At 45.9% G+C, this 25,736-nt stretch overlaps 1 protein-coding gene across 1 annotated transcript in view; it reads right to left on the bottom strand.

Moving 5' to 3' along the window:
• The window catches only part of slc25a14 (solute carrier family 25 member 14), a 63,677-nt gene that overhangs the window by 7,070 nt on the left and 30,871 nt on the right, over window positions 1-25,736 (bottom strand). The window contains exons 6-9 of the mRNA XM_038775298.1: window positions 24,969-25,064; window positions 8,102-8,226; window positions 4,616-4,751; window positions 3,411-3,491 (exon numbers count right to left, since the gene is read on the bottom strand). Coding sequence (XP_038631226.1) covers window positions 3,411-3,491; window positions 4,616-4,751; window positions 8,102-8,226; window positions 24,969-25,064 — 438 coding nt within the window. The remainder of the gene's footprint in view (window positions 1-3,410; window positions 3,492-4,615; window positions 4,752-8,101; window positions 8,227-24,968; window positions 25,065-25,736) is intronic.

Below are 25,736 nucleotides of genomic sequence, written 5' to 3'. Positions count from 1 at the left end.
GAGAGGGATGAAAAACTGATTCTCATTCTGATGGCACAGTCCTTACCGAGAGAGGATGTGAAGCAGATTCTCATTCTGATGGCACAGTCCTTACCGAGAGAGGATGTGAAGCAGATTCTCATTCTGATGGCACTGGCTTACTGAGAGGACAAAAAGCTGATTCGCATTCTGATGGCATAGTCCTTACCGAGAGAGGATGTGAAGCAGATTCTCATTCTGATGGCACAGTCCTTACCGAGAGAGGATGTGAAGCAGATTCTCATTCTGATGGCACAGTCCTTACCGTGAGAGGATGTGAAGCAGATTCTCATTCTGATAGCACTGTCCTTACCAAGAGAGGATGAGAAGCTGATTCATAGAAACATAGAAAATAGGAGCAGGAGGAAGCCCTTTGAGTCAGCTCCGCAATTCATTGTGATCATGGCTGATCTTTTAACCCAATAGGCTAATCCTTGCTGTCTCCCCATCTCCTTTGATCTTCTTCTCCCTAAGCGCTACATCTGATGCTTCTTAAAAGCATACAATGTTTTGGCCTCAACTACTTCCTATGATAACAAATTCCACAAACCGACCACTTTCTGGTGAAGAAACTTCTCCTCATCTCTGTCCTGAAAGGACTTCCGGCGGCAGCCTTGGAGTATGTGGTCGCACACAGAGCGGCTCCTGCTTGAAGATGTTGATTTTGGCCATTTTCACCTGTGTTTTGGATCGATTCGGCAGATAAATGGAGCAGAGTATAAGGGAAGACATTCTCCCCTGGATGGACGTGTTTATGTGCTATCAACCCAGCTGAAGACAGTGAAAGTCCGAACGAAAGAAATGGAGGAGACTCGTGGCACAGTACCAATTACTAAAAAGGCAGTAAAAGGGGTTATGGGGAGAAGCCAGGAGAATGGGGATGAGAAAATATCAGCCATGATTGAATGGCGGAGCAGATGGGCCGAGTGGCTTAATTTTCCTCCTATAGTCTAAGACGGCTTTTATTATCCCAAGCTTGGTTTCGTGTATACGAGAGATGGACCTGGATAATGCCAAGATCGATCTGCTGAACACTAATAAAAACACATCAATTATATGATTCCAAAAATCAATAGCCCACCCCAGTTGGACTTGATCCAATCCTTGAAGCTGTCATGTTCAAACTATCGAATAAAATTGTGACAAACTCATGATGTAACCCCATCCTGTCACCTGTTGTTTACCAAGGTTCTGTGTCCATTTAAAGTTGTTTTTGGTATAATAGTGAGTGGTGGTGTATGCACCTAATTGGAATAATGTTGGTTTTGTAGAGAATACTGGGAGTGATTCCGGACCGGGACTCTCATCAGTTGATCATGGTGGTGATGTTAATTGTGTAATGGAGCCGAGGGTGGATAGGTCGAGTCCTAAGTTGGTGCGAAGGTCAATATGGCGAAAGTGCTGGGAGGCTTCATGGAAAGGATGGGGATAGTGGGTCCGTGGTGGTTTGGGAACTCAGGCACGGTAGCACAGTGGTTAGTATTACTGCCTCACAGCTCCAGGGATCCGGGTTCAATTCCGGCCTCGGGCGACTGTCTGTGTGGAGTTTGCACTTTCTCTCCCTATCTGTGTGGGTTTCCTCCGGGTGCTCCGGTTTCCTCCCACAGTCCAAAGATGTGCAGGTTAGGTTGATTGGCCATGCTAAATTGCCCCTTAGTGTCCAAAAGGTTAGGTAGGGTTACTGGGTTTACGGGGGCAGGGTGGAGGCATTGGCTGAAGTAGGTACTCTTTCTATGGGCCGGTAGACTCGATGGGCCAAACGGCCACCTTCTGCACTGTAAATTCTCTGATTCTATGATACGCTTTCTTCCCGCAAGTGTATAGGGTGTACTCCAGGATTGATTTTTTTCATGGTGAGCCAGGTGGTGCTGATAGGTACAGTTGGGGCCGAATATGCAAGGATTGTGAGCTCAGACCATGCGCCACACTGGTTAGATGTGAGGCTTTGTTCGAAACAGGTGCAGAGGCTTGGAAATTATTTTATTCAAGGTCCTTGACGTGGCCTTGGCCTCTCTTGATTGCCCAACGATGGATTATTTTGAATTGGAGGTTGGATATGCCTTCAGGGGTCGCGGCTTGGCTAGGAGACTTATACAGGTTTCCCTTAAAGCGATCAAATCCTCTCGCTATGAAAGCCAACATACCATTTGCCTTTCTTAATCACGTGGTGTACCTGCATGCTTACCTTCAGTGACTAGTATGCAAGGACACCCAGGTGTCTTTGCACATTCCCCTCTCCTAATTTATGGGGTGGCACGGTAGCACAAGTGGATAGCACAATTCATATAATGAATTGGGGCAGCACGGTAGCATGGTGGTTAGCATAAATGCTTCACAGCTCCAGGGTCCCAGGTTCGGTTCCCGGCTGGGTCACTGTCTGTGCGGAGTCTGCACGTCCTCCCCGTGTGTGCGTGGGTTTCCTCCGGGTGCTCCGGTTTCCTCCCACAATCCAAAGATGTGCGGGTTAGGTGGATTGGCCATGATAAATTGCCCGTAGTGTCGTAAAAAGTAAGGTTAAGGGGGGGGTTGGGTTACGGGTATAGGGTGGATACGTGGGTTTGAGTAGGGTGATCATTGCTCGGCACAACATCGAGGGCCGAAGGGCCTGTTCTGTGCTGTACTGTTCTATGTTCTATAATTGTCTGCCTTCTCGTTTTTGCTACCAAAGTGGATAACCTCGCATTTCTCCAAATTATACTGCATCTACCATTCATTTGCCCACTCACTCAACTTGTCCAAATCACAGATAGATTTAGGAATCGTCCTTACAGCTCACTCTCCCACCCAACTTGGTATCACCTGCAAATTTTGAGATATTATATTTTGTTTCCTCATCTAAATCATTAATATATATTGTAAAGAGCTCTCTCATTCTGATGGCACTGTCCTTACTGAGTGAGAATGAGAAACTGACTCCCTCTCATTCTGATGGTACTGACTACACTTCAAAAGTACTTAATTAGCTGTTAGATGTTTCAGGACAATGAGTTATGAAATGTTCTACATAACGCAAACCTTCCGCACCCCACCCCTTTACCGGAGATATTAGCGGCATTAGGATAGGTTTGGGGAAGGGGATTGGATGAGTTAAGAGTAGCAGATGGAGTTCAACAGGGGTTGAACTGAAAATTGAATCATCCTCTGTTGCTCCATCTGAAACCCACTTCTCTCCACAAAGGTGCTGTCTTTAACAAAAAAAACATTGTGAGAATATCGACTGCAGCAGAGAAGGAAACCTTACAATAATCAGATTGGCATATGAGAAACAATAAAGAGATGTTCCTGGAGATTTCTCCCACAACGACCTAGGCACGTTCTACACTATGTAAGCAAGCTCCTCAGCAGACTGTTCAAACCAAAGAGAATGCAATCAAGCAAAGGGAAAAGGATACAATGATGTTCCAAGGTCCCAACCGTAACCAGTTTGGCCAGAATCCTTTGTACAAAGCAGAGAAACCTTCAGTCTTCCAGGTCTAATAACACAAAAAGGAAACATATCGATTGGCATCCAAGCATATCCTTCTGACACTGAACAATAATCTTTTAAAAATTGGGACTTGTCTCCTCATGCATTGAATATAATATCTATTCCACAATCACAAAGTTGAGTGTAATTTCTGCTTCATTTATACACTTCTGACTGAGCAAGTTCTGTGCAGTATTGGTGCCAACATGCTTCACTTTGCCCCAATGAGTGCTCCATTCACTCCACCACTTTCCCATCAGATAGAATAGTTATAAGACTCTGAGTTGTGAATGAGCTGGGCCCTTCTCAAACTAATAATATTCATTCTCAGCAATGTGGAGAGAAACTTCAAAGTCACACAAAAACCTTGCATTAACTTCGGACAGATTTCCTAACTGTTGTAAATGGAAATGTGACAGATAAAATGTCTCGGGGGAAAATACTCTCAATGACACCAGTCTGATTAAATGAGCCAGGATTTGTATCCCTGATCACAATCCAGTGACTCTGTCCAATCATACAGGTAAAGGGAAACTTTCTCACTACCTCGCCAGTGAATAGCCTGCAAATGCTCATTCGTGATACAGGGAATTGTGTACACCATACCCCCTGTACCCAATTGTGTACCACCATACCCAAGTGTTTAAAGCACACCAACAGAGAGACAGAGAGAGAAAGAGAGAGAGGAATCGCGAGAGAAAGCAAGAGCGACGGGAGAGCAAAAGAGGGAGAAAAAGAGAGAGAAAAAGAGAGACACAGAGAGACAAAAACACTGCAGAGATAGCAGCAGGTTAGAAATATGCTGTTTTCAGTGCCCTGGGTCACAAGGTCTTGCAACAGCAGTTTTCAAACTTTAAGATGTTGGCCTCTCTCTCTGGACTGGGATTACAGCTCAGACCCTGAATGGCACTGATTATGTTTTAAAAAAAAGCTCCACCAATCATATGTTGGGCCGTGCAAGTCTCAGACATGGGCAGATGGTTCGAGCTACCATCCATAGCTCTGATGGGCATGAATTGGTCTTCCTATTTCATTTGCTGCCTATACATTTCTGTATATGTAGAATAGTTTGCAGCAGCTAATGTATCATGTTAGGCACCCACTGGTGACACACTCTCACTTTTGACTTACTTGTAGAATTCCATCCAAGGTCCCCTTGTAAATGATGTGGCTCCCTATCACCACCTTCTGGTTCATTATGCGAGTCCGCACTACATCAACAGGATTGGAAGTCAAGGCACCGGCCAAGCCGCAGGTAAAGCTTGATCTGCAAAATAACAAACTCAAACATTATATTCTATTCTCACAATTGCAGGTATCTAGAGTACACATTTACTCGATCTCGGAGGATCAGATTAATGCCAATGCAATGGACTAAATGTACATTTGGGCAGTTTATAAAAATCCCTATTGCACAGGCCTTGTTAAGAACTTTACTCGGGATAGCTGGGGTGAGAAGGAATCAAGTATCATGGTTGGCAAATTCTTCTGAGGTTACGATTATAGGTGGAGTACTTAAGGGATGGGCTAGAGTGTGTGACCATTACTCTGTATCTAACCCATGTTGCACCAACCCTCGGAATGTTTGAAATGGGCAGTGTAGAGGGAGCTTTACTCTGTTTCTTATCCATATCATATCTGATCATGGCACAGCACTTCTTCCAAGTGCAAAGGTCTTTCCTCTTTATTCCCTTATTTCCCTTTTCTTTTATTTTGGTGTTATTATTTTTGATCCAAGGATGATAAATGGACATGTAAATTAAAAGCAAGCAGCAGAATTCAGAAGTTAGAGGAGGGAACACTCTGCTAGGTTCTGGTGGTTTGAACAGGAGCTGCAGACTTGTTGGCCCCAGAGAGAGAGAGAGAGAGAGATGGGGTGGGACTCGGATGGATTGCATGGTTGGTGGCCAATGAATTACCCCAAGAGGTCGTACTCTGCCTGGTAACAGGTGGTGATTGGATCCTATCCCAGTGGAATGATTTTCAGGGTTCCAAGGAGTTTCAGTTTTGATCCTGGCAGCACAGATACAAGGTCCTGCCATTCTCTCCCCTCTGTGGTTTCTCCAGAAAAGCTTGTGAGTTCTGTATGTCTGAACTGGCAGAGAACCTGAGTGCATCTGAGTTAACTCATTGTACTTGCCCCATGTTTCATTATAGTTATTGGCTATAAATAAACAGTAATTGTGTTTACATTTTCAAATTATTGGGCAGCCAAGAGCCAAAGACTTTGGGTATTTTTCTAAGAATTATTGGTTAATTCACTTGTGTTGTGACTCTGGGTCAAGTGGGGCTGGAATTGACCGTGCACTAGCCCAGGGTTTTGTAATACAGGTCATGCAGTCCTTTCCACCGCTTATCAACCTATACACGTCTAGTAGTGGGAGCCAGAAAGTATATTTGCAGCAGTCATTTCAACAGCATGATAGTGTCCAGTGTTTAAAAGTATTGATTGAATGTTCATTGTAGGCTGTCTTTGACTTTAAATGGGCTAGATGGAGGTTTACTTTGTGGTTCCTTTCTCCATCCAAGTTTTAATTTTCCAGCCACAACTTGCCTTCAGTGGCCCTTCCCATCTCATTAACATCTGTTACATCCTTTCCTTTCCCTATTCTCTCCATAAACTGTAGAATGTGTGGGCGCAGGCACAAAGCAAAGTTTGAACCATAGAATTCCTACAGTACAGGAGGACATTTGACCCATAAAGTGCACTGACCCTCCCAAAGAGCACCCTACCTAGGTCCACTCCCCTGTCCTGTCCCTGTAACCCATCCAACCTACACATCCTTGGACACGAAGAGGAAATTTAGCACGGTCAATTCACCTAACCTGCACATCTTCAACCAGAATCACCTGGCCCCTCATATATCTGGTAGAATGTATTCACAATGCTGAATGGTTCCCTTGGGCGCTTCAACATGAGGCCCATGCTGTTAATCTCTGCATTGTAATGGTTGTGTTACAGTGCTGCTGCCACTCAAGACCAGTGGCAGTCACCAAGACCAGTGAATTGTTTCTGGAAATTAAAGGTTAATAACATGATGGAATCATCAGGGGCTTTGAATCATAATCCAAGATACAGCGACAGGACTGGTTCTAAATTCTTTGCTGGATTCAGTGGCCTATTCATGAGTCAGCCTTGACGAGCTGTTCGGGTCTTTTTGAATCTGGTAGGAATCAAATTACTAGCACGACATTTTTTGGGATGGGAATTCAAATCCAAATTAACTAAATCATTTAAATTTAGTAAATCATTTCAGGAACAAATTTCCAGCAAGAGGCACGCTTGGACAATTTTAATTTAAGTTAAGAAATTTCAAATTAGGAATAAACTAAAGAGTTGGGATAAATGGGTGTTTCTCTGGTTGGCAATCAGTAGCTAGTGGTGTCCCTCAGGGATCCGTGTTGGGCCCACAATTGTTCACAATTTACATTGATGATTTGGAGTTGGGGACCAAGGGCAATGTGTCCAAGTTTGCAGATGACACTAAGATGAGTGGTAAAGCGAAAAGTGCAGAGGATACTGGAAGTCTGCAGAGGGATTTGGATAGGTTAAGTGAATGGGTTTGGGTCTGGCAGATGGAATACAATGTTGACAAATGTGACGTTATCCATTTTGGTAGGAATAACAGCAAACGGGATTATTATTTAAACGATAAAATATTAAAGCATGCCGCTGTTCAGAGAGACTTGGGTGTGCTAGTTCATGAGTCACAGAAGGTTGGTTTACAAGTGCAACAGGTGATTAAGAAGGCAAATGGAATTTTGTCCTTCATTGCTAGAGGGATGGAGTTTAAGACTAGGGAGGTTATGTTGCAATTGTATAAGGTGTTAGTGCGGCCACACCTGGAGTATTGTGTTCAGTTTTGGTCTCCTTACTTGAGAAAGGACGTACTGGCGCTGGAGGGTGTGCAGAGGAGATTCACTAGGTTAATCCCAGACCTGAAGGGGTTGGATTATGAGGAGAGGTTGAGTAGACTGGGACTGTACTCGTTGGAATTTAGAAGGATGAGGGGGGATCTTATAGAAACATTTAAAATTATGAAGGGAATAGATAGGATAGATGCGGACAGGTTGTTTCCACTGGCGGGTGACAGCAGAACTAGGGGACATAGCCTCAAAATAAGGGGAAGTAGATTTAGGACTGAGTTTAGGAGGAACTTCTTCACCCAAAGGGTTGTGAATCTATGGAATTCCTTGCCCAGTGAAGGAGTTGAGGCTCCTTCATTACATGTTTTTAAGGTAAAGATAGATAGTTTTTTGAAGAATAAAGGGATTAAGGGTTATGGTGTTCGGGCCGGAAAGTGGAGCTGAGTCCACAAAAGATCAGCCATGATCTAATTGAATGGCGGAGCAGGCTCGAGGGGCCAGATGGCCTACTCCTGCTCCTAGTTCTTATGTTCTTATGTTTAAACTTTGCTGCTCAAAATTAATTGGATTACAGTGTCTGTTTACAATTTTGTAGCCAGTTTGCTTTCCATCCTGTTACTTGTTCCCCAACTGCACATCTCCTTTGCCTTGCTATCCGTTTTCCCTCACACCTTGTGAAGTATCTTGAAATGCTTTTTCTATGTGAAAGGTGCTATATCAATGCAAGCAGTTTTTTTTTAATAAACTTACAGAAAGTGTGTGTAGACTGTGTCTCCCATAAAGCCGGAGAGGATGATGTGCTTTTTGGTTATATCATAGACTGGCAGCTCCACACCCACGACAATGGCTGCTCGCTGGGCAGTGAGGCTCACTCCCTGACAATCAAATAGAGAAACACCATCTTAATAAAGCATAGCTTCCAACACACAAACAGATCATTGAAATATATTCGATTGAAACATGCAAGATCTTGAGGGACCTCGTCAGGGTTCATGTTGGAGAGGATGTTTCCTCCTCTGAGAGAGTCTGGAACTAGGGGTCTCTGCTTCAAATTAAGGGGTCGTCCATTTAGGACAATGGTGAGAATTATTTTTCTCTCTGATAATTGAGAATCTTTGCAACTCTGCCTCACAATGCAGTGGAGTCTTTGAATATTTTAAAGACAAAGCTTGACAGTGGACGTGGAGAGGATTTTTCCACTAGTAGGAAAAACTAGTACCAGAGGACACCATCTCAGATTAAAGGGACGATCCTTTAAAACAGAGACGAGGAGGAATTTCATCAGCCAGAGGGTGGTGAATCTATGGAACTCTTTGCCGCAGAAGGCTGTGGAGGCCAATTCACTGAGTGTCTTTAAGTCAGAGAGAGATAGGTTCTTGATTAATAAGGGGATCAGAGGTTATGGGGAGAAGGCAGGAGAACGGGGATGAGGAACTATCAGCCATGATTGAATTGCGGAGCAGACTCGATGGGCCAAGTGGCCTAATTCTGTTCCTACGTCTTATGGTCTTATGATAGAATCTTGAGCGACAAGGGGGTGAAAGGTTATTGAGGGGAGGTAGGAATGTGGGGTTCTTACAATCAGATCAGCCATGATCTTATTGAATGGTGGAGCAGGCTCGAGGAGCCAAGTGGCCGACTCCTGCTCCTAATTCATATGTTTGCATCGCATCATCCTCAATGTGGAGAATCATGGCGTAAATAAGTTATTTGTCACAGCCCTCAGTGTCAAACCCTGCTAGCTCTTCTTTTTAATAATTATCAAACACTCCAATGTAAAGGCTGGAAGTGTTAATCTGCAGGAGAATCCTTAGCGTTTTAAGGACACAAGGAGGAGGCCCCTTAAACCTGCTTCACCTTTCAATAATATCATGGCTGGTTTAGCACACTGGGCTAAATCGCTGGTTTGAAAGCAGACAACGGCAGGCCAGCACGGTTCAATTCCCGTACCAGCCTCCCCCAAGAGGCGCCGGAATGTGGCGACTAGGGCTTTTCACAGTATCTTCATTTGAAGCCTACTCGTGACAATAAGCGGTTTTCATTTCTCAAGACTACTTTCACACATTACTCTCAAGTCCCTTCATTCACTTAGTGCCAGGAAATCTATTATCTCAGTGTTCAATATAATCATCGATGGAGCATCTACAGCTCTGAGAAATAAACAATTCCAAAGATTCACAACCCTCCCAGTGGAGAAATTTCTTATCTCAGTCCTAGAACTGTGACCCCTGGCTTCAGGCTGGCCAGCCAGGTGAAACAGCCTCAACATCTCACCTACCAGTTCTCAAATAATGCCATACATTTTAACAAGATCACCTCTCAATTCTCCAAACGCCAGAAAATATGGATCCATTCAACTCAATGTCTCTTCACAGGACAGCTCCTTCACCCCATCTTTGCAAGGTTTATGATTTATGAGTTCTTTTAGAAACAGGACATTTGAACTTCCAATTCCAAATGCTCAAACAACATTTCCTGAAATTTTCTCTCACCTGTGACCAGAGCATACTGTTACAATTATAGTACCTGCTCCTGGATTGAGGCTACTTGCAATTTTGGGTTTCCCCTACGCAAGTTTCCATGTTCACAGCTGAATCAGTTTGTGTTTCAAACTGTGGTGCAGGCTGAACATTGTGCCTTTATTCACCACCCTGTCTGGGTTTTGCCCAGTCGAGCATTAAATCTAAATTGTGAGGAATAACTTCCTTGAGAAAGTATGGGAAACCAACCACATTCATGCGTCAGAGACAAGAAACAGCACACTGCTCGCCCAGCATAAAACGTTCTTTGTAAAAGTTAATCGGGGGGGAATGCATCAAGGTTAAAAGACCCAGGAACATAACTGAATCAATAGTAACCAAACTCTTGCAATAACAAAATCACTCATAAAATAAAGACTGTTCCATTCTGTTGCCTCCCTGGTGCCAAGGTCGCTTTTGCTACAAGTGGCTGCAGAACATTCTTGGTGAAGGCATCTGAGACAAAGCCTCATATACGAGAAGATTTCAAAGTGTGCTCTTCAAGATTGGATTGGATTGGATTTATTTTTGTCAGGTGTACCGAGGTACAGTGTTGTTCTGCGTGCAGTCCAGATAGATCATTCCATACACAAAAAAAAGGCATAGGGCATACATAAATACACAATGTAAATACATAGACACAGGCATCGGGTGAAGCGTACAGGAGTGTAGTGCTACTCAGTAGAGAAGATGTGTGAAGAAACCAGTTCAGTCCACAAGAGGGTCGTTTAGGTGTCGGATAATAGCGAGGAAGAAGCTGATTTTGAATCTGTTTGTGGTTCTTGATGGAAGAAGTTGGAAGAGCCGGGTGGAAGGATTTTTGATTCTGCTGCCAGTTTTCCCAAGGCAGCGGGAGTTATAGATAGAGTCAATGGATGGGAGGTGGGTTCGCGTGATGGATTGGGCTGTGTTCATAACTCTCTAGTTTCTAACGGTCTTGGGCCGAGCAGTTGCGATACTAGACTAGGATCGCTGACATCGAGGGAGAGATTGTTGTTGTAACACCACTCAGAATACCACTCCACTAGGTTCTATATTCTGACTCATTGTCGTTCGAGATCCACTACGGTCGTGTTATCAGCAAAGCTGTAGATGGAGTTGGAACCAAATTTTGCTTCACAGACATGTGTGTACAGGGAGTATAGTAGGGTGCTAAAGTTCGCAGCCTTGCAGGGCCCCGGTATTAAGGACCATCTTAGAGGAGGTATTGTTGATTTTCCTTACTGATTGTGGTCTATGGGTCAGAAAGTTGAGGATCCAGTTGTAGAGTCTTCGGTTTTGGAGCTTTGATTATGATCTTGGCTGGGATCTTGGTGTTGAAGACGGAGCTGTAGTTAATGAATAGGAGTCTGACATAGGAGTCCTTGTTGTCGAGATGCTCGAGAGATGAGTGCAGGGCCAGGGAGATGGCATCTGCTATGGACCGGTTGTGGCGGTATGCGAATTGCGGTGAATCGAGGCATTCTGGGAGTATGGAGATGATGATACCTCATGACCAACCTCTCGAAGCACTTCATAACGATCGATGTCAAGGAAACCGGACGGCAGTACTTGAGGCACGTTGCCTGGTTCATCTTTGGCACCGGTAAGATGGTGGTCTTCTTGAAGCAGGTGGGGACCTCGGAATGGATTAGGGAAAGGTTGAAGATGTCCGCGAGCACATAAAGAACAAAGAAGAATACAGCACAGAAACAGACCTTTCGGCCCTCCAAGCCTTGACCGGTCATGATACCAACCTTTTCCAAAACCCTCAGCACTTCCTTGTGCGGTATCCCTCTATACCCATCTTATCCATGTGTTGTCAAGTTGCCTTTTGAACGCCGTTAATTTGTCTGCTTCCACAACCTCCCCTGACAACGCGTTCCAGGGACTCACTACCATGGAATGGTGGGAAATTTGGCCAGTTGGATAACGAACTGGCTAACCGATAGAAGACAGAGAGTGGTGGTGGATGGCAAATATTCAGCCTGGAGCCCAGTTACCAGTGGCGTACCGCAGGGATCAGTTTTGGGTCCTCTGCTGTTTGTGATTTTCATTAACGACTTGGATGAGGGAGTTGAAGGGTGGGTCAGTAAATTTGCAGATGATACGAAGATTGGTGGAGTTGTGGATAGTGAGGAGGGCTGTTGTCGGCTTCAAAGAGACACAGATAGGATGCAGAGCTGGGCTGAGAAGTGGCAGATGGAGTTTAACCCTGACAAGTATGTGGTTGTCCATTTTGGAAGGACGAATATGAATGCAGAATACAGGTTTAACGGTAGGGTTCTTGGCAATGTAGAGGAGCAGAGAGATCTTGGGGTCTATGTTCATAGATCTTTGAAAGTTGCCACTCAAGTGGATAGAGCTGTGAAGAAGGCCTATGGTGTGCTAGCGTTCATTAGCAGAGGGATTGAATTTAAGAGCCATGAGGTGATGATGCAGCTGTACAAAACCTTGGTCAGGCCACATTTGGAGTACTGTGTGCAGTTCTGGTCACCTCATTTTAGGAAGGATGTGGAAGCTTTGGAAAAGGTGCAAAGGAGATTTACCAGGATGTTGCCTGGAATGGAGAGTAGGTCTAACGAGAAAAGGTTGAGGGTGCTAGGCCTTTTCTAATTAGAACGGAGAAGGATGAGGGACGACTTGATAGAGGTTTATAAGATGATCAGGGGAATAGATAGAGCAGACAGTCAGAGACCTTTTCCCCGGGTGGAACAAACCATTCATTAACAGAAAGCAAAGAGTGGGGATTAATGGGTGCTTCTCTGGTTGGCGATCAGGGATCCGTGTTGGGCCCACAATTGTTCACAATCTACATAGATGATTTAGAGTTGGGGCCGAAGGGCAATGCGTCCAAGTTTGCAGATGACACTAAGATGAGTGGTAAAGCGAAAAATGCAGAGGATACTGGAAGTCTGCAGAGGGATTTGGATAGGTTAAGTGAATGGGCTAGGGTCTGGCAAATGGAATACAATGTTGACAAATGTGACGTTATCCATTTTGGTAGGAATAACAGCAAACGGGATTATTATTTAAACAATAAAATATTAAAGCATGCTGCTGTGCAGAGAGACCTGGGTGTGCTAGTGCATGAGTCACAGAAAGTTGGTTTACAGGTGCAACAGGTGATTAAGAAGGCAAATGGAATTTTGTCCTTCATTGCTAGAGGGATGGAGTTTAAGACTAGGGCGGTTATGCTGCAATTGTATAAGGTGTTAGTGAGGCCACACCTGGAGTATTGTGTTCAGTTTTGGTCTCCTTACTTGAGAAAGGACGTACTGGTACTGGAGGGTGTGCAGAGGAGATTCACTAGGTTAATCCCAGACCTGAAGGGGTTGGATTACGAGGAGAGGTTGAGTAGACTGGGACTGTACTCGTTGGAATTTAGAAGGATCTTATAGAAACATTTAAAATTATGAAGGGAATAGATAGGATAGATGTCGGCAGGTTGTTTCCACTGGCGGGTGAAAGCAGAACTAGGGGGCAGAGCCTCAAAATAAGGGGAAGTAGATTTAGGACTGAGTTTAGGAGGAACTTCTTCACCCAAAGGGTTGTGAATCTATGGAATTCCTTGCCCAGTGAAGCAGTTGATGCTCCTTCATTACAGGTTTTTAAGGTAAAGATAGATAGTTTTTTGAAGAAAAAAGGGATTAAGGGTTATGGTGTTCGGGCCGGAAAGTGGAGCTGAGTCCACAAAAGATCAGCCATGATCTCATTGAATGGCGGAGCAGGCTCGAGGGGCCAGATGGCCTACTCCCGCTCCTAGTTCTTATGTTCTTATTACAAGTGGACATAAATTTAAGGTAAATGGTGGAAGATATAGGGGTAATGTCAGAGGTAGGTTCTTTACCCAGAGAGTAGTGGGGGCATGGAATGGTACTGCCTGTGGAAGTAGTTGAGTCGGAAACGTTAGGGACCTTCAAGCGGCTATTGGATAGGTACATGGAATAGGGTAGAATAATGGAGTGTAGATTAATTTCTTCTTAAGGGCAGCATGGTAGCATTGTGGATAGCACAATTGCTTCACAGCTCCAGGGTCCCAAGTTCGATTTCGACTTGGGTCACTGTCTGTGTGGAGTCTGCACATCCTCCCCATGCGTGCGTGGGTTTCCTCCGGGTACTCCGGTTTCCTCCCACAGTCCAAAGATGTGCAGGTTTGGTGGATTGGCCATAATAAATTGCCCTTAGTGTCCAAAATTCTATGATTAACCTAGGACAAAAGTTCGGCACAACATCGTGGGCCGAAGGGCCTGTTCTGTGCTGTATTTCTCTATCACTACCCTCTGCGTAAAAAAAACTGCCTTGCACATATCCTCTAAACTTTGCCCCACGGACCTTAAACCTATGCCCCATAGTGACTGACCCCTCCACCCTGGGAAGGAATGCCTGCCCATCCACTCTATCCATGCCTCTCATAATCTTGTAGACCTCTAGCAGGTCACCCCTCAATCTCCATCTTTCTAATGAAAACAGTCCAAATCTATTCAGCCTCTCCATGGAGCCAACACCCTCCAGACCAGGCAACAGCCTGATAAACTTCATCTGTACCCTCTCCAAAGCCTCCATATCCTTCTGGTACTGTGGCGACCAGAATTGTGCGCAACATTCCAAGTGCGGCCATACCAAGGTTCTATGCAACTGCAGCATGACCCGTCAGTTTTATACTCAATGCCCCATCCAATGAAGGCAAGCATTCCGCATGCTTTCTTGACTACCTTGTCCACTTGTGTTGCCACCTTCAAAGATCTGTGGACCAGCACGCCAGATCTCTTTGACTTTTTATATTCCTTTTTTTTAAAATAAAGTTAGAATACCCAATTCATTTTTTCCAAGGGGCAATTTAACGTGGCCAATCCACCTAACCTGCATATCTTTGGGTTGTTGGGGGTGAAACCCACGCAGACACGGGGAGAATGTGCAACCTCCTCACGGACAGTGACCCAGGGCCGGGATTCGAACCCGGGTCCTCAGCACCGTAGGCAGTAATGCTAACCACTCTGCCACCGTGCCGCCCGACATTTTATATTCCTAAGAGTTTTACCATTTACGGTATATTTCCCTTCGATGTTAGACCGACCTCACATTTGTCCGGATTAAACTCCATTTGCCATTTCTCTGCCCAAGTCTCCAACCTATCTGCTGTATCTTTTTTTAATATAAATTTAGAGTACCCAATAATTTTTTTTCCCAATTAGAACAAAGAACAAAGAAAATTACAGCACAGGAACAGGTCCTTCGGCCCTCCCAGCCTGCGCCGATCCAGATCCTTTATCTAAACCTGTCTCCTATTTTCCAAGGTCTACTTCCCTCTGTTGCCGCCCGTTCATATACCTGTCTAGATAGAACATAGAACAGTACAGCACAGACAGGCCCTTCGGCCCTCGATGTTGTGCCGAGCAATGATCACCCTACTCAAACCCACGTATCCACCCTATACCCGTAACCCAACAACCCCCCCCCCCCCCTTAACCTTACTTTTTAGGACACTACGGGCAATTTATCATGGCCAATCCACCTAACCTGCACATCTTTGGACTGTGGGAGGAAACCGGAGCACCCGGAGGAAACCCACGCACACACGGAGAGGACGTGCAGACTCCGCACAGACAGTGACCCAAGCCGGGAATCGAACCTGGGACCCTGGAGCTGTGAAGCATTTATGCTAACCACCATGCTACCGTGCTGCCCACACATTTAAGAGATGCCTCTTAAATGATGCTATCGTGCCCGCCTCTACCACCTCCGCTGGTATAGCGTTCCAGGCACCCACCACCCTCTGCGTAAAGGGGCAATTTAATGTGGCCAAACCACCCACCCTGCATTTCTTTGGGCTGTGGGGGTGAAACCCTCGCAGATATTGGGAGAATGTGCAAACTCCACACGGACAGTGACACAGGGCTGAGATTGAAACCTGGACCCTCAGCGCCGCAATCCCAGTGCTAACCACTGTGCCACATGCCGCCCCGTCCTGCTGTATCTTCTGATAATTCTCCACACTATCTGCCACTCCATCAACCTTGGTGTCATCCGCGAACTTACGAATCAGACCGGCTACATTTTCCTCCAAATCATTTCTGTGCACCACAAACAGAAGCTCAAGCACCGATCCCTGTGGACCACCACTAGTCACAATCTTCCAATCAGAAAAACACCCTTCTACTGCTATCCTTTGCCTTCTGTGACCGAGCCAGTTCTGTATCCATCTTACCGCCTCACCTCTGATCATGTCTGACCACCTTTTTGTACAGTCTGCCATCAGGCACCTTGTCAAAGGCTTATATGAAGTCCATGTAAACAACATTCACTGCCCCCCCCCTCATTAATCATCTTTGTCATCCTCAAAAAACATGTTTAAGTTAGTGAGGCACGACCTCCCCTTCACAAAACCATGCTGTCTATTGTTCATGAGTCCATTTGTTTCCAATGGGTATAAATCCTGTCCCTGAGAATTCTCTCCAATAATTTACCTACTACCGATGTGAGGCTCACCGGCCTCTAGTTTCCAGGATTATCCCTGCTACCTTTCTTAAACAGCGGTACTACATTAGCTATTCTCCAGTCCTCTGGGATCTCACCTGTAGCCAATGAGGATACAAAGATGTTAGTCAAGGCCCCAGCAATTTCCTCCCATGCTTCCCTCAGTATTCTGGGATAAATCCCATCCGGCCCAGGAGAATTATCTCCCTCAATATCTTTTAAAAGTCCCAATACCTCCTCCTTTTCGATGTTAATATGATCCAGACTGTCCACACACACCATACCCAAGAATCAACTTCCACAAGTCCCCATGAACACTGATGCAAAGTATTCATTTAGTACCTCGCCCATTTCCTCTGGCTCAACACATAGATCCCCCCACTGTCCTTAAGTGGTCCAATCCTTTCCCTGGCCACCCTCTTGCGTTTTACATATGAATAAAAATCTTTGGGATTCACCTTAATCCTACTTGCCAAGCACTTTTCATGACCCCTCCTGGCCCTCCTAATTTCCCGTTTCAGTGCCTTCCTACTTTCTCTATACTCAAGGGTTTTGACTGTTCCCACCATCTTGACCCTACAAAAGTCTCCTTTTTCTTTTTGATGAGGTTCACGATATCCCTCGTTATCCAAGGCTCCCTAAACTTTCCATATTTATCCTTCATTCTCTCAGGAACGTGACTTTCCTGAATCCTAATCAGCTGTCGCTTGAAAGACTCCCACACGTCAGATGTTGATTTATTATCCAACATCCGCACCCAATCCAAATTCTTCAATTCCTGTCTAATGTTATCGTAACATCTGCCAGCTGGTCCGCGCAGGATACAAGTGCATGATCAGGGACCCCGTCGCTTTCTGAGGGTTCACTGTCAGGAAGGTCAATTTGACTTCAGAAGCTGTGGTGGTAAATATGGTTCTGTCCGAGGCTGCTGGGGCAGTTGACAATAGCTTAATGGTTTCCTGCTCGAACCGAGCACAGAAAGCATTGAGTTCATCAAGAAGGGGGATGCTGCTGCCGGAGATTCTACTCGGCTTTGCTATGTAGCCTGTTATGTTGTTTGAAACCTTGCCTCAACTGATGAGAGTCCGTGACGTTGGTCTGTGACTCTAGCTTGGTCTGATATTGTCTCTTGACATCCCTGATGACTTTACGGAGGTTGTACCTGGATTTCTTGTATAGGTCAGAGTTGCCCGTCTTGAACGTCTCAGACCAGGCCTTAAGTCGGTAGTCAATCTCCTGGTTAAGCCATGGTTTTTGGTTTGGAGTGGAGTTTGGAAACCCTTATGTGAAAGCCAGTGAGACCAGTTGTCCTACAGTACAATAAGCACCTGGGTGGGTTTGATGAGAAACCCACAGATGTTATTCGGGTGACATCTGTCACTTGGTTTCAGGTGTGGCTGCGTCTGACCATAGATCACCGATTGGTTTACATGGACTATATATTTACTGAGACCATTAAAGTATAGAATATTTTGTAACCTATATAATCCTTATACATCTGTACATACCTGTAAATGTATGGTTAGGTGAAGGAGTAGTGTATTACAGTTCATCTTTTCTTAAAGAATAAATCTTGCCTGAAAAGTTAATCATAGAATTCCTACAGTGCAGAGGAGGCCGTTCGGCCCATCGATTCTGCACCGACTCTCTGAAAAAGCACCCCACCTAGGCCCAGCCCCCACCCTATCTGCGTGACCCCACTTAACCGGCACATCTTTTTGGGGGAGGGGGGGGGGGGGGGGGGGAAATATTTTTATTCAAATTATTTTTACCTCTTCACTTACAACAGTAAAACTTAGTTACTAAATCCCCCCCCCCCCCCCCCCCCCCCCCCCCCACACAACCCTGCCCACACCAGGCAACAGCTAACAGTGACCAGCACTTTAAAGTACAATATAAACGGCCGCCATCGTGCACTCACCCAGGGTGTCATAACAAGGGGATTTGAGGGAAAAACATTTTACCCAGAGGGTGGTGGGAGTTTGGAGCTCGCTGCCTGAAAGGGTAGTGGTGGCAGAGACCCTCATAACATTTAAGAACTAGTTAGATGTGCACTTGCAATCCCAAGGCATACAAGGCTATGAGCCAAGTGCTGGGAAATGGGATTAGAATAATTAGTGATTGTTTTTGGCCAGTGCAGACCCAATGGGCCAAAGGGCCTTTTCTGTGGTGTATGATGGTAAAACCCTTCCACTGACTCTCTCACAGTAAAATTAACCTTTCCAAGGTGTTAAAAACGCCATCAAGTCACCCAGCCATGCCATGGTGCTTGGCCTACAGCCCATGCGGATTAGGTTCCATGCCACAGTGAGGTAAAGGCCAGGACATCAGTCCCTGTCCACAGTTGCAGCACAAACAAATCCCCAAAGTCTCAAAAAAGGACTTCCAGAGCCCAAAGCTTTGAGCACGACCACAACATGTGCACATGATGCGCTGGGCCCCCCAGACACCGATCACATCTATCATTCACCCCCTCAAAAATCGAATCATTCCAGCCTCCGTGATGTGTGCTCAGAACCCCACTTTCAGCTGACGAGACTCAGCCTTGTACAGGATGAGGTCACCTTTACCCTGCTCAGCGTCTGACTCCAAACCTCCACCTCTGAGATCGGTACATAACCAACGTGCTGGCCACGTCCGATCTGGTATTTTGGTAAAAGGTCTTAATTACCTCATTTACCTTCTCCTGATCTGAGACCAGCCCCCCCCATTCCTTGCCCTAATCTGGGCAATCTCCCTCTCAGCCTGTTTCCTCAGTTCATATGCCAGGAGCCGACTTGTCTTCTCCCCATATTCATAACTAGCCCCTTTAGCTCGCATCAGCTGTCGTACTGCTAAATCTGTAGGGTCAAATTAAACTGCGTTTGCAGCTTTCTCCTCTCCTCTAATAGTTCTGGGGATGGGCTGTCCGCATACTTAGGATCTACCGCTATAATATTGTCTACTAGTTTTTCCTGCTCCCTCCTTGCTTCCAGCTCCACATGGGTCTTGAAAGATATAATTTCTCTCCTAATGACAACCTTCAGAGTTTCCCACAGTGTCGAGGGAGAGACCACCCCATTGTCATTATTTAAAATATAATCCCCAAGGTCCTTGCACAGAACACAATGTCCACTAGCAGACCCACATCCAGCCGCCATCCCTTTCGATATCCTTTGCATACCCCCAATTCAAGGTCCATGCAACGTGGAACATGGTCAGAAATGACCACCGCCGAGTCCTCAGATTTCTTCACCCCTGCCACGAGAGCTCGACTTATTACAAAATAGTCAATCCTGGAAAAAACATTATGTACGGAGGTGAAGAACGAGGACTGTTTTTCTCCCGGGTGTCCAAACTGCCAAGGGTCTGTCCACACCCGCCCTGTTTTTTTCCCATCAAAGTCTTAGCCATACCCCCCGGGGCCAGCGATCTTGGCCTAGAAAGATCTACCTTTGGGTCTAGCACACAATTCATGTCTCCTCCCATAATAAGCTACTGGGTTGCTTGATCCAGTATCCTTGCCAGCAGCTGTTTCATTAACATTGTATCATCCCAATTCGAGGTGTACACATTCACAAACACCACCTGTATCCCTTCTAACACCCCAGTTACTACAATATACCTTCCTCCTGCATCTGCTCTTACCTCCGCCAAAGGATTAATAAGGATTGCCACTCCCCAGGCCCTATCAAACCCCGAGTAGAAAACTTGGCTTACCCAAGCCTTCCGAAGACGCGCCTGATCCCGCTCATGACCCATGCTACCAGTGCCCATGCTACCAGTGAGGCAAAGGCCAGGACATCAGCCCCTGTCCTGAGTTCCAGCACAAACAAAACCCCAAAAATCGCCACCAATGCGCAGGCTCCAACCCAACGTTCAGGATTACCGACATGGTCTCTCCAGAGGCCCACATGCTTTGAGCACGACCGTAACATGTGCACATGATGCACCGGGTCCCCCAGAAACCGATCACATCTATCATCCACCCCTTCAAAAAATCGTCCTTCTTGACCCATTAAGCTTAACCAAACTAGTCCAATAAGTCGCAGCCACATCCCCCACTTTACTCCCTGTTAACTAGCTAACTTTTTAGTGCTAGTAAGGTGACCACCCAACTCCAAGTCCCACCTATTCCTTAACAATCGCCTTCATTTCTGCCCCAAGGTTGTTTCTTCCCCCTGATCCTCTTTCCCGCCCATGATAAACAAATGCCTTAAACTAAGGAAACACACCCCATCTCCCCACCGTCCCAACAACTATAAACCCATAAAGAAGGATAATCTTGTGACAAAAAAAAAACTGAGGAAACAATCCCACCATTAACCCAACTCAACTCATAACAACATGAATATGAACAATAGAAACAGTAAAGTATTAACACCCAACCAACCAACATTCCTCAAGTCGTCGCCAGACCACGATCTCTGATAAAATCTCGGCCTGCTCAGCAGTTTCAAAATAGAAATCTTTTGAGTCAAACGTAACCCTTGGCTTTGCTGGGTACACAACCCAAAATTGCACTTCTCAATTGAACAGGACCGTCTTCACCTTATTGAAGGCCCCCTGTCATTTCGCCAGTTCCGTGCCAACGTCCTGGTCAATCCTTACCATGTTGCCATCCCAGTTGATGTTTCGGGCTTTCTTGACCTATTCCAGGACCAGCTCCCTTCTCTGGAAACTACTAACCCGAATGATCACCGCTCGAGGCTCATGCGGTCGCAGTTTCTGCATCAAGGCCCTGTGTGCCTGTCGACCTCCGGCACAACAAATACCTTATCGCCATTAATCAACTGGGAGAACTTCACAGCAAGGTATTCAGTCAGCCTTAAGCCATCAACTCCCTCGGGTAGACCCACCAGACTCAGGTCCATACGTATGCACATGGACCTATTTTACAAATCATCCAGCTGGTCTGATTACTAAGTTTGCGGACGACACGAAGGTTGGTGAAATTGTGGATAACAATGTCAGAGGATGCAGCAGGTTATAGATCGATTAGGGACTGGGCGGAGAGATGACAAATGTGAGGCTATGCATTTTGGAAGGTCTGCTACAGGAGGGAAATATACAGTAAATGGCAGAACCCTTAAGAGTACTGACAGGCAGAGGGATCTGGGTGTGCAGGTCCACAGGTCACTGAAAGTGACAACGCAGGTGGCGAAGGTAGTCAAGAAGGCATGCTTGCCTCCATCAGACGGGGCATTAAGCATAAAAATTGGTAAGTCATGCTTCAGCTCTATAGAACCTTAGTTCAGCATCACTTGGAATATAGTGTTCAATTCTGGTCGCCACATGAGCAGAAGGATGTGGAGGCTTTGGAGAGGGTACAGAATAGGTTTACCAGGATGTTGCGTGGTATGAAGGGCATTAGCTATGAGGAGAGGTAGGGTAAAATCAGTTTGTTCTCACTGGAACGACAGAGGCTGAGGAGCGACCTGATACAAGTCCTCAAAATAATGATGGGCATGATAAGACTGGATAGTCAGCTTTGTTCCAGTTGTCAAACATGATTTACCTCATAAATCCATTTTAATTTTGTCTAATCCCATTGATATTTTCTAAGTGTTCTCTAATCACATCCTTTCTAATAGACGAGAGCATCTTCCCCACTTCTGATGTTAGGTTAGCCGGTCTGTAACTCCCTCCCTTTGAATAAGTGGTGGTCAGTTTTCAGAAAAGAGGAGATTGATGTAGAAGGTGCAGTTAAGGAGGAGTGTGAAATATTGGATGTGGTAAACCTGGGGAGAGAGGAAGCATGAAGGGGATGAGAATCCTTCACAGCAGATAAATCACCAGGGCCAGATGAGCAGCACGGTAGCATTGTGGATAGCACAATTGCTTCACAGCTCCAGGGTCCCAGGTTCGATTCCGGCTTGGGTCACTGTCTGCGCGGAGTCTGCACATCCTCCCCGCGTGTGCGTGGGTTTCCTCCGGGTGCTCCTGTTTCCTCCCACAGTCCAAAGGTGTGCAGGTTAGGTGGATTGGCCATGATAAATTGCCCTTGGTGTCCAAAATTGCCCTTAGTGTTGGGTGGGGTCACTGGGTTATGGGGATAGGGTGGAGGTGTTGACCTTGGGTAGGGTGTTCTTTCCAAGAGCCGGTGCAGACTCGATGGGCCGAATGGCCTCCTTCTGCACTGTAAATTCTATGAATGATGAAATGTATCCCAGAATGTTAAACAAAACCAGGGAAGAGATTGTGGAGCATTCAAGGCTCTGTGTGCCCTGTCGACCTCCGGCACAACAAATACCTTATCGCCATTAATCAACTGGGAGAACTTCACAGCAAGGTATTCAGTCGGAGGACTTTGTTGTAACTTTGTTCAAAAATGGAGTGAGAGATGGCTTGGATCACTGTCTGTGCTGAGTCTGCACGTTCTCTCTGTGTCGGCATGGGTTTCCTCCGGGTGCTCCGGTTTCCTCCCACAAGTCCCGAAAGACGAGCTATTAGGTAATTTGGGAATTCTGAATTCTACCTCTGTGACCCGAACAGGTGCCGGAATGTGGCGACTATGGGCTTTTCACAGTAACTTCACTGCAGTGTTAATGTAAGCCTACTTGTGACAATAATAAAGATTATTATTATTAGATGGACCGAATAATTATAGGCCAGTCCTTCTGACCTTGGGTCAGGGGCAAATTATTGGAATTAATTCTGTTAATGCAAACTGGTTAGAAAAGTAGCTTGGGCAGCAGAGTGGCGCAGTGGGTTAGCCCTGCTGCCTCATGGCGCCGAGGTCCCAGGTTCGATCCCAGCTCTGGGTCACTGTCTGTGGAGTTTGTACATTCTCCCCGTGTTTGCGTGGGTTTCGCCCCCACAACCCAAAGATGTGCAGGCTAGGTGGATTGGCCATGCTAAATTGCCCCTTAATTGGAAAAAATGAATTGGGTACTCTAAATTTATTAAAAAAAAGAAAAGTAGCTCACTGGCAGGAAACAACAGGTAATGTTTAATGGGTGTGTTTGCGACTGAACAGCTATTTCCAGCAGGGTTCCACGGGGCTTAGTACATGATAACCCTACTTGTCATGGTATATATTAATGATTTGGACATAAATGTAGGGGATGTTCAAGATGTTTGTGGCAGGAAGTGGGTGGCACAGTGGTTAGCACTGTTGCCTCAGCGCCAGGCACCTGGGTTCAATTCCAACCTTGGAGTCGTCAAACAAGGCAAAGGATTGCACAATTGATGGGAAGCTACTGAGAGGTGAAGAGGAATGAGGGAGCTTAGAGTGAATGTCCACAGATACCTGAAGATAGGGCAGGTCGATAAGATGGTTGAGAAGCAATGTGGAACTGCTTCTGGTCAGCTCGTTACAAAAAGGATGTAATTGCAAAAGAGAGGGAACAGAGGCGATTAACCATGTTGCCAGGACTGGAAAATTGAAGCTATGAGGAAATTTGGGTAGGCTGAGGTTGTTCCCTTGGAACACAGGAGATTGAGAGGAGGTTTGATTGAGGCATGTAAGGTGCCTGGATAGAGTGGATGGGAAGGACCTATTTTCCTTAGCATGGATGTCAGTGACTAGAGGGCATCGATTTAATTGATTAGTGGAAGGATCAGAGGGGGGATGAGGGGGAACAAAATCATCCAATGGGTGGTAGAGCTCTGGAACTCACTGCCTGAAAGGGTGAAAGAGGTAGCAGACTTATTAGTTAGCTGGCAGACAACAAAGGCACGATGGCACATTGGTTAGCACTGCTGCCTCACAGCATCAGGGACCCAGTTTCGATTCCAGCCTTGGGTGACTCTGTATGGAGTTTGCCCATTCTCCCCGAGTCTGCCTGGGATTCCCCCGGATGCTCCGGTTTCCTCCCACAGGTCAAAGATGCACAATTAGGTGGGCTGGCTAGTCTCAATGCACAGGGTTACAAGGATAGGAATGGGGAGTGGGCCTAGGTAGAGTGCTATTTTGGACGGTTGGTGCAGACTCAATGGGCCAAATGGCCTCCTTCTCCACTGGAGGGATTTTAGGATTCCAGATGGGCAGAGTGGCCTGCTTCAGGCCGCACATTTTTGTAGTTTTGAAATATCTGAAAGGGATGTATGCAGGGAATGGAGGTATGGGCTGAGGAGTTGCAGGACATCAATTGCTCTTTAGGAAAGCCACATGGACATGATGGGCTGTATGACCCTCTCCTGTGCAATCACAATTGTATGGCCAGTCACAATCTGCAACTCTACTTTCCATTTGATAACCCATCCCATCTTCCCCTGGCATCCCTTTATCCAAAACTCTCCTGCAGTCTCTCTTATACCGCCACACATTACCCACCCATGCCCCCCACCCCCATACTTCTAAAGGAAAACATTCCTGTACCCCTGCCTCCACAGCCAACATCTGAGCAGAAAGGTCCATCTTGTACTGGTGATACACATATAACCTCTGCACCACACCTCCACCACCATCAAACTCGACTCCCATCCCAGTGAAAAATAAATTGAAATATGCTTCACTATTTTTTCCATCAATACAAAATGGCCTTCTTATAATCCAAATAATTCCATCCTTTTGCACGAAGAGTGTCAAAAAGAACTAGCATTCAGGGAAAGCAGTCTGCAGCTGTAGGCTGCATCACAGCAACAACTTAAGCATAGGACAGCAGAAAATAGCATAAACTGATCGATAGTACTACTATATTGAATATTTCAATACTTACCCTCCATAAACCCCTGGTACCCTCTTGCTGGTAGATATTAATAAAGTTACCGATCATACTGCCCTGACACAGACCACTTTGAGCCTGCATCCGAATCTAAAAAGAGAATCAAACAGTTACACTGTATCAGTAGTCAGCCAGGAGAACCAGTGGATTGGGGATTACTCACTATGTGTTTATTATGGATAACGGATAATTCACCCACAGCAATGAATTATAATAATTCCTCTTTGAGAGAGAAATTTGGGCAGAGATGTGATTCTCATTTCCACAAACAAAGACAGTTCAGTGCTGTTACTGTGCCTGTAGTTTAGCTCCCAGAGCAGTTGCTGTGCCTGTCATTCAGCGTCCAGAGCTGTTACTGTGCCTATCATTCAGCTCCCTGAGCTGAAACTGTGTCTGTCGCTCAGCTCCCAGAGCTGTTGCTGTGTCTGTCGCTCAGCTCCCAGAGCAGTAACTGTGTCTGTCGTTCAGCTCCCAGAGCAGTAACTGTGTCTGTCGTTCAGCTCCCAGAGCTGTTACTGTGTCTGTCGTTCAGCTCCCAGAGCAGTAACTGTGTCTGTCGTTCAGCTCCCAGAGCAGTAACTGTGTCTGTCGCTCAGCTCCCAGAGATGTTACTGTGTCTGTCGTTCAGTTCCCAGAGATGTTACTGTGTCTGTCGTTCAGCTCCCAGAGCTGTTACTGTGTCTGTCGTTCAGCTCCCAGAGCAGTAACTGTGTCTGTCATTCAGCTCCCAGAGCAGTAACTGTGTCTGTCGTTCAGCTCCAA

This window comes from Scyliorhinus canicula, chromosome 17 (assembly GCF_902713615.1).
Source record: "Scyliorhinus canicula chromosome 17, sScyCan1.1, whole genome shotgun sequence".
In the NCBI taxonomy this organism is placed as follows: Eukaryota; Metazoa; Chordata; class Chondrichthyes; order Carcharhiniformes; family Scyliorhinidae; genus Scyliorhinus; species Scyliorhinus canicula.
Note: the sequence above shows the minus strand (reverse complement) of the source record. Positions and strands in the feature narration are given on the sequence as shown.